Genomic DNA, 18,323 nt, shown 5'->3' on the forward strand with positions numbered 1-18,323 from the left:
TGCATATACTTGAAGCAATAAATACATTTTATTATCAGGAAAAGACTGCTGCCATTTCCTTTTGGCGGCCGGCAGCAATGATAATGATACACTGGAAAAATGAAGTCATTTGAATAAACAAGCAATACTAAGTTGATATGTCTGATTGACAACAATTATTATCTGGCGTAATTTCCTAGAATATTCTAGTAAGGCTAAAATGAAAACAATTCAGGAATGCTGGTGGAATAACGGTCTTTTTGATGGGAAGAATGTTTGGTAATCTCAATGATTATATAGTAAGATTACTTTAACCTATAAGCTGACATTTCACAAAGAAAGGAAAAATGGTTTGGAGAACTATTTTATCTGAACAACGAGGATCCTTTGAACTTCCGTTTTAAAGGCTACCCACTTGGCTCATAAATATTTTAGTCAGAGGAGCACCAGTCCCAGGCTGCAGTTAGATGCTCCCTTGCAACATCTTCTACCCACTTTAAGGACGGCTAGAGTAAGGGAGACGTCGGCAGATGAGCCGACCATGGACCCTTGTGTTGTGGGTTCTGGGAAGATCACGCCTGTAACGACTGGTGTTCTCCTGACGGCCCCTGGGGCTCCCTCCGTTGTCCTCGCTGGCTGTGGAGTGCTCAGAAGCAAGCCTAGAGCTTTCGGTCCTGAAGGGACAGCTTGCCTGTTATTAGCTGGATTCAGTCTGATTCCTATAGCAACTGTGCCAGCCTGGCAATTGGAACACCACCCAACACTTTACATAATGTGGGGAAAAAAAAAAAAGATGGGGGGGGGTGGTGGGATACAAAATTGCCGCTTTCGGCAAACACTCCTTTAAAAATTCTTGACAAGCTTTCTTCTGCTTTGGAGGATTTTGAAAAAAGAAACCAGAACAAAGCAAGCTGTCTTCGCAATCAAAAGCAGATAAACACATCTCTTTTCTGACAGGCAGTAAGCCTGCCATTTTTGTTTAATGTTTAGTGGCTAGTGCATTAGTTTTCTATTGCTGCTGTAACAAATTGCCACAAACTTACTGGCTTAAAACAAGAGTTTGGGCCAGCCTTGGTGGTCTAGTGGTTAAGTTTGGTGCACCCCACTGCAGTGGCCCAGGTTCGGGTCCCGGTCATGGACCTATGTCACTTGTCAGTGGCCATGCTGTGGTGGCAGCTCACATACAAAAAGAGAAGATTGCAACAGATGTTAGCTCAGGGCGAATCTGCCCCAGCAAAAAGAACCGTAAAAAAACCCAGTAAGAGTTTATCATCTTACAGCTCTTGAGGAAAATCAGTTTCACTGGGCTGAAACCAAGGTGTACGCAGGCCTGTGTTCCTTCTGGAGGTTCCAGGAGAGAATCTGTTCCCTTCCTTGCCTTTTCTAGCTTCTAGAGGCTGTCCGCACTCCTTGGCCCATGCCCTGCTTCCTCCATTTTCAAAGCCAGCAGCACAGTATCTTTTCTCTTCCCTGACCTCTGCTTCTGTCCTTACATCTCTTCTCTGATTGCCTCTCCTGCCTCCCTCTTATAAGGACCCTTGAGACTGTGATTTCGCTGGGCTCACTCTGACAATCAGGAGTAATCTCCCCATCTCAAAATCCTTGATCTTTTTCTTTTTTTAAGATTTTATTTTTCCTTTTTCTCCCCAAAGCCCCCTGGTACATAGTTGTGCACTTTTAGTTGTGGGTCCTTCTAGTTGTGGCATGTGGGATGCCACCTCAGTATGGCTTGATGAGCAGTGCCATGTCCGCGCCCAGGATTCGTACCAGCGAAACCCTGGGCCGCTGAAGCGGAACGTGTGAACTTAACCACTTGGCCACCAGGCTGGCCCCTCAAAATCCTTGATTTAATCACAGAGTCCCTTTTGCCATGAAAGGTAACAGATTCACAAGTTTCCAGGGATTAAAAAGTGGACATCTTTGGGGAGCCAATGTTCAGTCTACCACAGTTAGTTCTCTCTCTCTCTTTAAATTCCTAATTATTTGCATTCTGTTTTAGACAAAGGGGGTGGCTCAGTGGTCAGGATGTGCCACTTCAGATCTAAGAATCCCACTGTCCATCCAAATATAATTAATTATCATAGAAAACAGAACTAATGCAAATCCCAACCTTCCACATTTTAAAAAGTGGGCTGACTTATTCTTATATTACACATCAATATAGTTCAAATCACATAGAATATAATGCTTTTAAGGACAAGATATAAAACGAAAAATCTCCTCAAGGCTTTTCTTTCAATTCCTGTCCTTTACTCACAGCAAGAGGTGGAGGCTATTAATGCGGGTGGCTGTGGGATGGGGTGAATCATTTTCTTTCTCCTTTTCCTTCATATTATTATCATAAATATTCCAACACATTTCTTTCCAACATGATTTGGGATTGTAGCATATCGCCAAAGATTATTCATACATATTGTACCAGTTCTCTGCTAACAGCTGACTCAGAATTCTTATGTAGATGGCCTTCACTCTTTCAAAACAAGAATAATAGAAAAGCTTTTAAGTTAGTGACAGTCATAAAGTGTTTAAGAAACTGTTGCAGAGTCTCAGCTGGTCAAGGCTGTGTCATAAGGGCAAACCAGGCTTACTGAGACCACCAGGCCTTGAGCAGGAGATCTGTGTTTGGAAGGAGAACTCCATTTGCCTTTGAAAAACCACAACAACATAGATGGTCTTAACAACACCACTTTATGTTCCTCTGTGTTCCCCTCCAGTTCAGAGGCTGGACCACAGCCTTCCTAATGACAGTTCCTCATCCTGACTCTGGGTAGCCACCAGCCAGAACAATCACATGGTCCACATTTACTCTTTGGGCAGAGACTTGCAAATGGGGCTGTCATCCCTATAGGACGATGGAGGAGTCAGACTGGATCTGAGCTGAGGCTCTCCTTGAACCTCTGTATGCTTCAAAGTGGACACTTGGGGGACTTCTTATCCCTCCCTGTGGCAGAGAGGTCTTTGAATGGATTTGGCTGGTGACGTACGCCTGGAACTTAACATGCTGCAGTGATGCTAAGGGAATGATAACTGAAAGAAGGGTGACTTGGAGCGTTCACAGGCAGTGCATACTGCACCTTGCTATTCAAAGAGGAGGCAATTTAGAAACAAGAAAATTCAGACCCTAGAAGTTTCTACACATAATGGACAACAAAAATATGCCATTAAAAATCATGCCACAAAAGAAATGTGGATCTCTACAGTGATAAATTTGACAGAATGGTAATTACAGTTACCATTTTGAAATACTTTACTCTTAAACATGTAAGAGGGTATTTTTTAATTTTACAATTTAAATAGCAGAAAGAAATTTCTATGACCAAACACTATACATTTAAAATTTAAATGATTATTTTTAAGCCTATGCCAGAATTTTAGAGTTGTGTGAATAAATGGCCAGTACTCAGTATAGCTGTTCTATACAAATGAATTTCACGTGACGTGAATGACTACTTATTTCATAAAGCATTTCAATAAATCCCTGAGTTGATATTTCTCTATGTGTAAATCTGAAAAGTTTCTAAATTTAAATCTAAAAATTCTGTGGTCATATTTTATAAGAAGGATTTGGATATTCAAGATTTCAAAATGTCACAAACAAAATATTAGTGACTAAATGGTTTTTCAGAATTTGGTAACCATCTTTGAAGATAAATTCACAGATCTTTAAAGCTTCAATTTGATTTCACAAAAATTTAGTAAGGACAATCTAGCTTAACAAGTTATCCTTAAAATTCAGTTTCCAAGGCAACAATCATAGGTCCTTGTACACTGCTGTTTAAAAAAACATTTTTTATAAATTTAGTTCCTGTAACATCAAAGGCAAGAGTTAAATATAACTGCTTTTCCTTTTATCTCCTTTATCAGACTTTTTAAACAAGCAACTTCTCTCTTTTTAATGGAATAGTACCAGAGCCTGAGTCTACTGCCCATTATGTACACGAAGGTTGAGGGCAGAAAAATATCGATTTCCAAAGTGGCTGTGTGAGAATCTAGCCTACGCATGTGTGTTAAGGGCAAACTGTGACCCAGCCCGTTGTATGTGTTTCACAGCAAATCTCCTTATAACTTACTCCTTATAACTGCATAACTTACCCAATAAAGCAAAGAGGGGAGAGCTCTTACCTGCACATTTCACTCCCTGAGCAATGAGACCCCACATGAAATTGGCACAGTATTCACACCAGTGTGGCCCTCTGAATGTATGGACCTGAAAGAGAGGAGCGACAAAGTGGCCAGAAGGAAAACACACAGATGAGGAAATTGCTTCCTGTGAAGGCACCAACGTATAAGCCATAGTTAGGACTGAGGAGGCATGGTATGGTTACATTAAAAAAAACCTTGGCTGAGTGGAACTGACAAGCAGTTGAAATTTCTTTCAGGGCTTGATTTCCTCTTTGTTTTAGAAATGGTGATAAATCAAACAATATTCTGTGATTTACTTTTGAAAACAATGTCTCCAGTGGAATTTTCCACCCAGTCCCCTCCAGCTGTAAGCAGCCTCAGCTATGTGCTGTACAAATCCACTGGCATTTTCTGAGTGCCACGGCCTGAGGAGGGACAAGGAGCAGTGTAGAGCATGTCTGCATCTAGTGAGGGTTTTGTCAGATGATCCACCTTCTGCCCTCTGTGACCTCAGTTAGGGCCACGGATGTTAAAGGTGATACTTAGTGACTGCTTACAACTGAATCATCAAAAAGGGCCAACTTCTGTTCAAAACCATTTGATACTTACAGTGTTAGCAAAGAGAATGAATACACTTAAAAAACTATAGTTAATAGTAATTATTCACCAATCATTCCAGCTCATAAAGGTCTTAGTGCATTTGATTCCTTTATCCCTAAGAAAGGAATCTCCAAAGAAGCGAGGATTTACACGCTAAGATACCTCTAGACTGTTATGTATAGGAAAGCAAAGACATTCTAGCTTAACTCAGATGAAAAAATATTGGTAGACTAGAGAAGCAATGAATCTAAACCCCAAACATTAAAGAATAAAAGAAAAAAATCATGAGTATTATCAGTAACACTTTAAGATTTCTGAGCAAATATTGGCTGAAAATGCATTCAAGAAATAAGTTAAAAGAAAAGGGAGATGGAACAAAGAACCCACTGATTTGTATCAAATTACATTTACGTGAGATAATTTCTTATATATATGATTTCCTCCTGCAGAAAACAGTAATACAAGAGAGTGGAAATCACAAAATGTGATGATTTGTTTCCAACATAAATATCTGCCAAAGCAGCTACTGCAAATAGTGAAATTCATAGCTAAGACTGCCATTTTTACTACTCTTCCATTTATGTATTGAATAGATCTTCAAAATCGAGTAAATGATTTTTAAGATATATATACATATAACTTATTATTTCAAACTTAAGATGCTACTGAATGTAAGATTTACATTGAATGTAAGACACATATATTCCATTTAGAAAAATTATGCCAATTAAACTGTGAGAAGCCATCGATAAGATAAATCCCAATTTCAGAGATGTTAAAATGAAAAAAAAGTACATATCAGAATCAATGAAATACGATATATCAGAATTCAAAATATTACTCCTGGCCAAACTTTCCATATAAGGCTGCAATGGATAACCTGGGCTTCATTCCAACTAGGTATGCGCTTGTAACTCTGGCCATTGCCAAATGAGCTTGAGTACAAAACACTGTTGATTTTGAAAAGAAGGGCATAATCCCTTCTCTGTCTTTTATGGAAAAGCATCTTTCATGGAAAAAACTATGCAGAGACAGTTGCCTCTGGATTGTTAATGATGATCAGGGCCTGTAAATTGAAAGCGTTTCCTGGAGTTCCTGAAGCAGAGCCCAAGATCAACATCCAGATAGTCTGTGATGTCTTTGCATTTACCTGAGTTCCTGAGTGAATAAAATGGATGAAGTATGCACCCTTGCTTTACTCTGAGAGGAATAAGTGAAACGGATAGCATTGACTCATATTAAAAAAGTTGTATAACCACGAAATAGCTACAGAATTGTGAAGGTATTCTTTGGGAAAGTTTTTGCGATACAAACTGGCTTACAGTTGCCAGATCTCAGGATAGTCCAGGATTACTTAACTTGGTAAGGTTAACAAAAATGGACTACAAGTGTGGAGGAAGTCCCAGTTTTGTACCTGCAGTTATCTCATGATAAAGGGTCTTAAAATTACATTGGAGGAGCAAAAACAGAATAGATGGTGTGAAATAAACAAACGAGGGCTCTTGGCCAACAGCACTGAGCACTGAGATGTTATGATAGACCAATTCCCCTCGTCTCCTTCACAGAAGCAGTAGTGAACGTGGTTATTTTGAAAATCTTGGGACGTCTCTTCACATTACATGTGCTGAAGAAAGGGTTTAACGGTCTGAGCAGGCCCAATGTTCGCCAATTAAAGGATCACACGTGTATCTCAGAAAGCAATCTTTAGGATATTGTTATTTATACATTCTCTTCTTGGATAGCTTTTTATAAAGGCATCCTGAGCCATTTGCAACTAGTTTTATTGTTGTTGTTTTTAATTTTGTTTTTTTTTTAAACCATTTGTAAAGGTAGCTTATATAGCTCTCCAGGAAATTATTCTAGAGATAGGCCTTGAAGCACCAAAAGCTTACTAAATTTCTACTGGTATAAAAGGGTTTAAGTGGATTTCCTTTTGAATTTTTATACCTAAAATACATATTTTTAAAATTTTGTTTGTCTTGTGACCTGTAAGACTCCACAGACCTCATTAATCACTTTTATTCATTCATAAACATTTATTAAGTGATGATATATTCAAAGATAAAAAGGATATTAGCTCAAGGAATTCACTATAGGTTTCTCCCGTTAAATGCGGTGTGATAATGCTCTGCTGAAAGTGTCTGCAGTGTGAGGACAGCTGGGGGAGGGCCATTGCTCAGGCACAGCCAGGGCCAAATGGGGGTGTGCATAGGGGAGTGGGGTACATTAGGAAAGGCTGTTCCAGGGAAATCAAAGAAACACAGCAAGAGTGAAACAATGGGATGTTTAGAGCATTGCAAGAAAGTTCAGAACGGGTGGGGGCAGGAATGACTGGCATGGCAGGAGACAAAGGAGGCAGACAGGGCCTTTTCCACGCCTACAAATTTATACTTTGCCCAGTGAGCAATGCAGGGCCACTGAAGATTTTTAAGGAGAGCAACACAGTCAAGGGAGCAAGGCTGGAGGAAGACCGACTAGGTAGGATGCTATGGCTGTGGTCCAGGTAATAGAGATGTGGATCTGAACTCAGGCAGTGGTGATCGAGAGAAAGGGATACATTTAGGAGGCAGAATCAACAGGGCTGGGTAACTAATTGAATCAGATACAGAGGAGAGGGGAAGAACCTGGGTTACTGTTAAGAGTTTTGGGCCTGGTGACTTGGAGAGGAGAGGATTAACTGAGGGAACAAAAGCAGAGGACCAGGTCTGGAAGTGAGGTGGGAGGGAAGAAGGGAAGAGAAAGGCTGCTTGAAGATTCCTGGGGAAGAGAAGTAACTCATGTTCTAAGGCTCCTGAAGGCGTCAGATGGAGATGGGAGCCAGGGCAGAGAGATTAGCTTTGAATAAGAGGATAATTACTTTTCCCCTTTCCTGAGCTGGAAAAAGGCTTAGCGGGAGAGAATGGCTGTGCAGGAGTAGAGGGCAGGGGCTGGAGGCCAGAAAGCTAAAGGAGTTCATAGTCTGTAGTCTCTGTGCCTTAGGATGGAAGCTCAGCTACTAAGCAAATGAGGAGTTTGGGGAAAGTGGGGGATAGGAACTGGAACTGGCCAGAAATTCAGAGAAACGCTGTTGGACTTGAAGGCAAGTTTCTCACCTGGATAGCAATGAAGTCATACTAGAACAGTGTCAAATGCATGAAAGAAAAAGTGATACATTCTTTTTAAAATGGTGATTGTGCTATATTTGAGCTTTATCTAAAAGTTTTATTTTCTAAGCAGTTTTACATAATCAGTGATATTTATATCATGTATTTTACTAAGTCAGAAAAACATATCTTTAAAAAATCAATTGCACAGATGACACAACTTAGAATAGCTCTCCAGTTCACTGCTCCATCCAGCACAATGGAAACAGGGTGCTGTCCCTGCAGACGATTTTGTTTACTAGATTTGGTTGTATTTTGATTACCTGTCTTAAAATGATTAAATCAGAACGTAATGGGCATTGAAAGTATAATAATTGAAGGGCCAAAAGTTGCACTTTGGGGATTCTTTCTGCTTAGGACGATGCTAAGAAAGAACTAGGGTGGGATCTTGGAGAAAGGAGGCCTGGAGTGGTTCTCAAGGGGACCAGGGGCTTGGGCCGGAAGCCCTAGATTATAACCGAGAAGGACCTTGCCTGGAATGCCCGATGGTGTAGTGGATACCCCTCAGAGATCTGCAGCTGGTGAGCACCCAGGGAATCAGTTATCGCTGTCTTTACAACGGACACAACTAACAGACACTCATTAAGTGTCATTCTCTTTGTGTCGGCTTTTTTATAGGATTTTATTCTAAATGGCCCCAGATTTTTATGTTTTCGTAAGTTTGTGTTTTGTTTTCCTGTCTCTTCTTATTCTGCAAGGCTGTCAGCTTTTTCTCCTCCTTCCTCACCCGCTTCTCCCCTTTCCATTCAAAGATTCTTAGTTGTGGATGAGGAAATCGGATAAGGGAGCTTTGCTAGCACTGGACATCAATCAACAAAATGTATCATCTATCTTCCTCTTGAAAGCCTTTTTTTTTTTTTAAAAACCCAACTTCTATCTTCTGGTCTGTGTTTCTCATAGTTAAGGCTGATGGACAGTGGTCTTGTGATGAATGAAGTGTTAGTAGTATCTTACTTCATTCTATGACATGCACTAGTCCTTACTTAACTATTTCTTACAAGCAGAAGCTGCCTCTGTTTCTGCTGTTTACTGTATGACCTTAATGACACAGACCAGCTTTACAAGGTGGGAAGCTGACTAATTCCTTTATAAACAGAACTATTTCTTCCTTAGAGTTATTTAAACAAATTGCTCGATCAATTTATAGGAAAATAATTCCTTTGAGAAGGGTGTTTTGGTAAGATAATCTACAAGAGCAATTAGTTTCAGAATAAAGTATTAGTGAGGTCAGGGATGAGCCTGAGAAAAGCAATCTTGTAAGCTGGCCACAGATATTTTTTCTAGGCCACCTCCAAAGCTTTTGGTACATCTTGACAAATGAAAGTGACAAAGTACATGGCAGGAATTATACCTTCATGAACAAAGGGCATGGCAAGTAGTTTGAAAGCCCTCTTTTCTTTTGCAACTGGAAAAAAGACAACTTTATTACCATGGCATTTGAGATTGCTTTTCACCTGTGAACAACTCGTTTCATGTTATTCTCCTTAAAAACAGAGATGAAAGGCTGGATTAATTAATAGACCCCAATAGAGTCTGTCACAGAGAAGGCACTGGTCAGAACGAGGCTGAAAAGGACGGACAGACAGGGAGATGGGTGGGCTACTCAGGGGCCCACACAGCACAGGCCAAGGGTCGTGTGTCTCCCGGGCACTGACCTAGGTAAAAACCGAACCCGTCTCAAATGGGCCTCCTGTTATACTGACCAAATCCTGGCTTCTATAAGAAAACCACCATGTCTGCTTCCCATCATATTTCTGACATTCACCTCTCCAGATTGAATGTCGGTAATAGAAACAGTGGAAAAGAAATCCACGCTATGGGAAGAGAAAGAAAAATTCAGCATATATTTCTTAACCCTTCCAAGCCATAATACCACCTCTAGAAATAAGCCTGAGAGCAAAAGCCAAGGAGCATGACTGCACAGCCCGCCGCAAATGGAAACTACGGTGGAGGCAATAAGAACATTGGGGGAAATGAGATGGGGCTTGGGAAGGTGGGAATGACATTTCAGCTGCCGCTCTTCATCTGGAGGCTCTGATGAGTCAGTTCTCCAGCATGGTACTGGGTGATGAAGTGAGAGAACAGATGATCACAATCAAAAGGAAGGGAAGGTAGGTAGGCAGGCAGCTGGGCAGGAAAGCCTTTTTCTCTCTTTTAAAAAAAATTTTTATCTTTAGGGCAATTAGAGTGTACTCTTTTTAAGTAATCAATTTTAGTCTCATCAAGATGGCTTAATTTTCATCCAAAAGATTTGAAATTTAGAATTTTGGTCCTAATTTTGCCACTTCAGTTAAAGTACTGTGGTTTATACCATTAAGTCGTGAGAAGAGGTTGCATAACATTGGTTATGATCATTAGCAACAAACACATAAAATTGTGTAGGAGTTCCCTGCCAAAAAAGGAGGGGAAGGGGTACTCAAAATAGGAGTATCTTTAGTCTCAAAGCAACACCACCTTGTCTTTTTTTTTTTTTTTTTTTTTTTTTTATTAATGTTATGATAGATTACAACCTTGTGAGATTTCAGTTGTACATTTTTGTTAGTCATGTTGTGGGTACACCACTTCCCCCTCCGTACCCTCCCCCCACCCCCCCTTTTCCCTGGTAACCACCGATCAGATCTCCTTATCAATATGCTAATTTCCACCTATGAGTGGAGTCATATAGAGTTCGTCTTTCTCTGACTGACTTATTTCGCTTAACATAATGCCCTCGAGGTCCATCCACATTGTTGTGAATGGGCCAATTTCGTCTTTTTTTATGGCTGAGTAGTATTCCATTGTGTATATATACCACATCTTCTTTATCCAATCATCAGTTTCTGGGCATGTAGGCTGGTTCCACGTCTTGGCTATTGTAAATAATGCTGCGATGAACATAGGGGTGCAACGGACTCTTGAGATATCTGATATCAGGTTCTTAGGATAGATACCCAGTAATGGGATGGCTGGGTCATAGGGTATTTCTATTTTTAACTTTTTGAGAAATCTCCATACTGTTTTCCATAGTGGCTGTACCAGTTTGCATTCCCACCAACAGTGTATGAGGGTTCCTCTTTCTCCACAACCTCTCCAACATTTGTCGTTCTTGGTTTTGGATGTTTTTGCCAATCTAACGGGGGTAAGGTGATATCTTAGTGTAGTTTTGATTTGCATTTCCCTGATGATTAGCGATGATGAACATCTTTTCATGTGTCTATTGGCCATATTCATATCTTCTTTTGAGAAATGTCTGTTCATGTCCTCTGCCCATTTTTTGATCGGGTTGTTTGTTTTTTTGTTGTTAAGCAGTGTGAGTTCTTTGTATATTATGGAGATTAACCCTTTGTCGGATAAGTGGCTTGTAAATATTTTTTCCCAATTAGTGAGCTGTTTTTTTGTTTCAATCCTGTTTTCCCTTGCCTTGAAGAAGCTCTTTAGTCTGATGAAGTCCCATTTGTTTATTCTTTCTATTGTTTCCCTCAACTGAGGAGTTACAGTGTCCGAAAAGATTCTTTTGAAACTGATGTCAAAGAGTGTACTGCCTATATTCTCTTCCAAAAGACTTATTGTCTCAGGCCTAATCTTTAGGTCTTTGATCCATTTTGAGTTTATTTTGGTGTGTGGTGAAAAAGAATGGTCAATTTTCAATCTTTTGCATGTGGCTGTCCAGTTTTCCCAGCACCATTTGTTGAAGAGACTTTCTTTTCTCCATTGTAGGCCCTCTGCTCCTTTGTCGAAGATTAGCTGTCCATAGACGTGTGGTTTTATCTCTGGGCTTTCAATTCTGTTCCATTGATCTGTGGACCTGTTTTTGTACCAGTACCATGCTGTTTTGATCACTGTAGCTTTGTAGTATGTTTTGAAATCGGGGATTGTGATTCCGCCGGCTTTGTTTTTCTTGCTCAGGATTGCTTTAGCAATTCGCGGTCTTTTGTTGCCCCATATGAATTTTAGGATTGTTTGTTCAATTTCTGTGAAGAATGTTCTTGGGATTCTGATTGGGATAGCATTGAACCTGTATATTGCTTTAGGTAGTATGGACATTTTAACTATGTTTATTCTTCCAATCCATGTGCAAGGAATGTTTTTCCATCTCTTTATGTCATCGCCTATTTCTTTCAAGAAAGTCTTGTAGTTTTCATTGTATAGATCCTTCACTTCCTTGGTTAAGTTTATCCCAAGGTATTTTATTCTTTTCGTTGCGATTGTGAATGGGATAGAGTTCTTGAGTTCTTTTTCTGTTAGTTTATTGTTAGTGTATAGAAATGCTACTGATTTATGCACGTTAATTTTATACCCTGCTACTTTGCTGTAGTTGTTGATTATTTCTAATAGTTTTTCTGTGGATTCTTTGGGGTTTTCTATGTATAAGATCATGTCGTCTGCAAACAACGAGAGTTTTACTTCTTCGTTACCTATTTGGATTCCTTTTATTTCTTTTTCCTGCCGAATTGCTCTGGCCAGCACCTCCAGAACTATGTTGAATAGGAGTGGTGAAAGTGGGCACCCTTGTCTTGTTCCTGTCCTCAGAGGGATGGCTTTCAGCTTTTGTCCATTGAGTATGATGTTGGCTGTGGGTCTATCATATATGGCCTTTATTATGTTGAGGTACTTTCCTTCTATACCCATTTTACTGAGGGTTTTTATCATAAATGGGTGTTGGATCTTGTCGAATGCTTTCTCTGCATCTATTGAGATGATCATGTGGTTTTTGGTTTTCATTTTGTTGATGTAGTGTATCACGTTGATTGACTTGCGGATGTTGAACCATCCCTGTGTCCCTGGTATAAATCCCACTTGATCATGGTGTATAATCTTTTTGATGTATTGCTGTAATCGGTTAGCCAAAATTTTGTTGAGGATTTTTGCATCTATGTTCATCAGTGATATCGGCCTGTAGTTCTCCTTCTTTGTGTTGTCCTTGTCAGGTTTGGGGATCAGAGTGATGTTGGCTTCATAGAATGTGTTAGGGAGTTCTCCATCTTTCTCAATTTTCTGGAACAGTTTGAGGAGAATAGGTATTAAGTCTTCTTTGAATGTTTGGTAGAATTCTCCAGAGAAGCCGTCTGGTCCTGGACTCTTATTTTTGGGGAGGTTTTTGATTACCGTTTCTATTTCCTTACTTGTGATTGGTCTATTCAGATTCTCCATTTCTTCCTGATTCAGTTTGGGGAGATTGTAGGAGTCTAGGAATTTGTCCATTTCTTCCAGGTTGTTCAATTTGTTGGCATATAGTTTTTCATAGTATTCTCTTATGATCTCTTGTATTTCATTGGTATCTGTTGTGATTTCTCCTTTGTCATTCCTGATTTTATTAATTTGCGATTTCTCTCTTCTTTTCTTGGTGAGTCTGGCTAGGGGTTTGTCAATTTTGTTAATTCTTTCGAAGAACCAACTCTTTGTTTCATTGATCCTTTCTATTGTCTTTTTTGTTTCAATATCGTTTATTTCTGCTCTTATTTTTATTATTTCCCTCCTTCTACTGACTCTGGGCCTTGTTTGTTCTTCTTTTTCTAGTTCTGTTAGGTGTCGTTTGAGGTTGCTTACGTGAGCTTTTTCTTGTTTAGTGAGGTGAGCCTGTATTGCGATGAATTTCCCTCTTAGGACTGCTTTTGCTGCATCCCAAATGATTTGGTATGTCGTGTTCTCATTTTCATTTGTCTCCAGATAATATTTGATTTCTTCTTTAATTTCTTCAATGATCCATTGTTTGTTGAGAAGCGTGTTGTTTAGTCTCCACATTTTTGCACCTTTCTCTGCTTTTTTCTTGTAGTTGATTTCTAGTTTAATAGCGTTATGATCAGAAAAGATGCTTGATATTATTTCAACTCTCTTGTATTTATTGATGTTTGCTTTGGTTCCCAAAATATGGTCAATCCTTGAGAATGTTCCATGTGCACTTGAGAAGAATGTGTAACCTGCTGTTTTTGGATGAAGTGTTCTATATATATCTATTAAGTCCATCTGGTCTAATTTTTCATTTAATTCTATTATTTCCTTGTTGATTTTCTGTCTGGATGTTCTGTCCATTGGTGTTAATGGTGTGTTGAGGTCCCCTACTATTATTGTATTGTTGTTGATGTCTTCTTTTAGTTCTATTAAGAGTTGCTTTACAAATTTTGGTGCTCCTGTGTTGGGTGCGTATATATTTATAAGTGTTATGTCTTCTTGGTGGAGAGTCCCTTTTATCATTATATACTGTCCCTCTTTGTCTTTCTTTATCTGTTTTGCTTTGAAATCTACCTTGTCTGATATTAGTATAGCGACACCTGCTTTCTTTTGTTCATTATTAGCTTGGAGTATTGTTCTCCATCCCTTCACTCTGAGTCTGTGTTTGTCTTTGGGGCTGAGGTGTGTTTCCTGGAGGCAGCATATTGTTGGATCTTGTTCTTTGATCCATCCTGCCACTCTGTGTCTTTTGATTGGGGAGTTCAATCCATTTACATTTAGAGTGATTATTGAGACGTGGGGACCTACCACTACCATTTTGTGTCTTGTTTTCCGGTTTTCTTCAGTTTCCTTTGTTTCTCGTCCCATGGTTTAATCTGTTCTGATGTAGAGCTGCTACTCTCTGTTGTTGTCCTTCTACTTACCTCCTCTGCTCTTGGTTTTGTAGCCCCTTTCCTTTTTTGGATTTTTCAGGAATGAGGGTTTTCCTGAGGATTTCCTGAAGAGGAGGTTTTGTGGCAATGAACTCCCTTAATTTTTGTTTATCTGGGAAAGTTTTTATTTCTCCATCGTATTTGAAGGATATTTTCGCTGGGTAGAGAATTCTCGGCTGTAGGTTTTTGTCCTTCAGATTTTTGAATATATCATTCCACTCTCTTCTAGCCTGTAAAGTTTCTGCTGAGAAATCTGCTGATAGCCTGATGGGGGTTCCTTTGTAGGTTAGTTTCTTTTGCCTGGCTGTCCTTAATATTTTCTCCTTGTCGTTGACTTTTGCTAGCTTCACTACTATATGCCGTGGAGTTGGTCTTCTTGCATTGATAAAGTTTGGAGATCTATTGGCTTCTGTCACCTGAAGATCCATCTCCCTCACCAGATTTGGGAAGTTCTCAGCCATTATTTCTTTGAATAGGTTTTCTGCCCCTTTCTCCTTCTCTTCTCCCTCTGGTATACCTATAATCCTTACGTTGCATCTCCTAATTGTGTCTGATAATTCTCGGAGAGTTTCTTCATTTCTTTTAAGTCTTGCTTCTCTCTCCTCCTCTGCCTGCAACAATTCTATATTGCCATCTTCCAAATTGCTAATTCTTTCCTCCATATTATCGGCCCTACTGTTCAGAGCATCTAGATTTTTCTTAATCTCCTCTATTGTGTTCTTCATTTCCAATATTTCTGTTTGGTTCTTCTTTATCGTATCAAACTCTTTTGTGACATAGCTCCTGAACTCGTTGAGTTGTCGGTCAGAATTCTCTCTTAACTCAGTGAGTATTTTAATGATGGCTGTTTTGAAGTCATCATCATTTAGGTTATATATCTCATTTTCTTTGGGATTGTTTTCTGTGTGTTTGTTACTTTCTTTCTGTTCTGGAGATTTAATGTATTTTTTCATATTGCTTGATGATGTTGATTTGTGCCTCCGCATGGAGATAGAGTTTAGTTGCTCCTTTCACTTGTTTCAGCTGCTGCGGTGGGGGGAGCAGCTGTTTATACTTCACCAACCAGGAACCCTGTCCGTAGTTGCTAACTGGGCCTGGGCCCCTCTTCGTAGCCACAGTGGCCCTTTGGATTCCCTCCTCTGCCGTGGGGGCCGTCACGGGGGGCTTCAGGCTGCAGGGGCCTACTGTTGTTGCCCACCTAGATGCGCTCTCTCCTTGGGGTCTGCAACGGTGTTATGGGCTTTTCCAGCGGCCAGGGGTGGGATCACTTATATTTGTCGCTCCGTTGCTGTCGGCACCCACCAAATCTCACTTGTCCTCTATGGGTCGCAGGAGAGCTATTGGCATCTTCTACAGTCTGTGGTTAGTACACCTAGCTATGCTGCTTTTGCCCTGGGGTCTTCCAGCCTTGTGGCTGGCGGCTGGGTGCCTTCTACTGGTGCTGTGCAGAGGCTTTCCCTAAGGCTTCTGTGAGCCTGTAGGGTTTCCCCCTAGGCTACTAAGCTGGGTCTCTGGAACTCTCTCCAGCCCCAGTCCTCTCCGAGATCTCCGGCAATCCCTAGCCTCACCGGGTGGGCAACGGCAGCTGGGGGTCGCCCCGTCCTCTGGGCTTCTCTCCGGGCCTCTGCCGGGAGCTCTGAATGCTCAGCGTGGCCCCTCTGCTACCGGCAGACAGAGAGTTTTGTCTGCTGCCTGGCGGAGCTCCGGCGCTTCCCCTCCGGGTCGCCGGACCCGCCTTTGAAAGTTCCCCCGCCCCGGTCCTCTCCGAGATCTCCGGCAATCCCTAGTCCCACGGGGCGGGCAACAGCAGCTGGGGGACGCCCCGCCCTCTGGGCTTCTGTCCGAGCCTCTGCCGGGAGCCCTGAATGCTGGGCGTGGCCCCTCTGCTAATGGCAGACAGAGAGTTTTGTCTGCTGCCTGGCGGAGCTCCGGCGCTTCCCCTCCGGGTTGCCGGACCCGCCTTTGAAAGTTCCCCCGCCCCGGTCCTCTCCGAGATCTCCGGCAATCCCTAGTCCCGCGGGGCGGGCAACGGCAGCTGGGGGTCGCCCCGCCCTCTGGGCTTCTCTCCGGGCCTCTGCCGGGAGCCCTGAGTGCTCAGCGTGGCCCCTCTGCTACCGGCAGACAGAGAGTTTTGTCTGCTGCCTGGCGGAGCTCCGGCGCTTCCCCACCGGGTCGCCGGATGCGCCTTTGAAAGTTCCCCCGCCCCGGTCCTCTCCGAGATCTCCGGCAATCCCTAGTGCCCCGGGGCGGGCGTCTCTCTGGGACCCTCCGGGCGCCCCGAGCACCAGGCTGGGTCTCCCCGCCAATGGCGGGGAGAGACTCTCCCCGCGGGCTCAGGTGTGCAACTCCAAAGTTTCCCTCTGCGTTTAGGAGTAATTGCGGGGGGTTTAAGTAGGGTTCTGGTCACCTGTTTCCACCGTCGCTCCTCTGTTGTGTTCTCGCTCCTGCCCTAGATGTGTGTGGATCCTCTGGGGGCGTCCGTTGGAAGAAAGCCGCTTGCGGGTACTAGGCTGCCCGTCGGGGTCGGAGAGTTTTCACCTATTTCCACATCCTCCCGGAGGAAAGTCCGTCCGCCTTCCGATGTATAGTCGCGTGGGTGTCTCAGACGTCCTGAGATGCTGTCTGGATATCCTTTGTCAAGCGATAAGTGTCCAAATAATTGTAGACTCGAAGGGCGAGAGACAAAGAGGACTACTCACGGCGCCATCTTGGAATCCTCTCACACCACCTTGTCTTATTTAATTAAATTTAGTCAAAACTAGGGGCCTTCCAATTCTTAGAGGAAAAATCTCTAACAGACCGTGAGGTTTGGGAACGCTTAAACCGCCAGCACTGACATCGATGGATGTGTAATGTGGTGCCCATGGCAGGAAAGCCAGAAGGAATGCAGCAAGCTCTTGCTGAAACACGTCTTTCAGCAACACTTGGAGCCGTGAGTGCCTGGAACAGAGAAGGGGCGCACCCACGGCCAACAGCAGACAGGACGGGGCAGGTCCTGGGCGCACGGAGGCGCTGGACAGCCGGTGAAGGCGCCTGGGTGCAAACAGCTTCTATGACTAGCTGCTGCCGGGCCCTGTGAGGCCCATGTGAAACAGACAAGTAAAGACAGAAGCATCATTTCAGGAAGACAAATGGCAGAAAATCAGTGACCTAATATTTCAAGAGTGAGAAAATTGTTCAAAATTGAAGGAGACACCATAAAAGCCTGCTAGACATACACTGGTCATACCACAAATAAATGCCATCCTCTTAAATATGAGAAATCACTCTAGGAAAAAGCTGACTTAACGTGGTCAGACTATAAAAAATACTAGTCTTACTAGCAGGGCAAGTACTAGGGCAATATAATAATTTAGTCCTGCTCCCACATGAAAAACATTATAAAAATGGTTTTTGTTGATTGATGTGTAAAATACTTTAAGTAAACGTACAGAAAAAGTAATGAATTATCAATTCCACTCATTTAATTCATTCAGCAGATTCTATATAAGGCCTTATTACCAGTTTAACTTTCTTTACGGCTTCCTTTATGATCTGCCTATTCCCACCCCACCCACCAACCCCAAATCAACCTTTTCCCAGTGAGGGAGAAACAGCTCTGAAACAACAGCTGAGTTAATGCGGCACAGACAAGCGAACTTGCTTAGAATCACACACAGCCAGATTAATGCTAGACCACGAGCCGTTTCTGAGGTCAATGTTCTGGTCTAAGCTGCAGAGGGGCCCCTTACGCAGAGCCATCAATCCAAAACCCAGGAATCAGGCAGTGGACACAGCAAAGTTCTCAAGACATTCCTTTTACTTACTTATTTTTTAATTTAATCATGTTACAAGGTACAGATTGTATAATAGATAATATAACAATAATTATAGCTAGTAATTAAAAAACACTTTCCAT

At 41.9% G+C, this 18,323-nt stretch overlaps 1 protein-coding gene across 6 annotated transcripts in view; it reads right to left on the reverse strand.

The window, feature by feature from the left end:
* The window catches only part of CHN1 (chimerin 1), a 192,052-nt gene that overhangs the window by 23,652 nt on the left and 150,077 nt on the right, over positions 1–18,323 (reverse strand). For all 6 annotated transcript variants that reach the window (XM_070580250.1, XM_070580251.1, XM_070580252.1 and 3 more), the window contains one exon: positions 4,102–4,186. In XM_070580250.1, coding sequence (XP_070436351.1) covers positions 4,102–4,186 — 85 coding nt within the window. The remainder of the gene's footprint in view (positions 1–4,101; positions 4,187–18,323) is intronic.

This window comes from Equus przewalskii, chromosome 17 (genome assembly GCF_037783145.1).
Source record: "Equus przewalskii isolate Varuska chromosome 17, EquPr2, whole genome shotgun sequence".
Taxonomy (NCBI): Eukaryota; Metazoa; Chordata; class Mammalia; order Perissodactyla; family Equidae; genus Equus; species Equus przewalskii.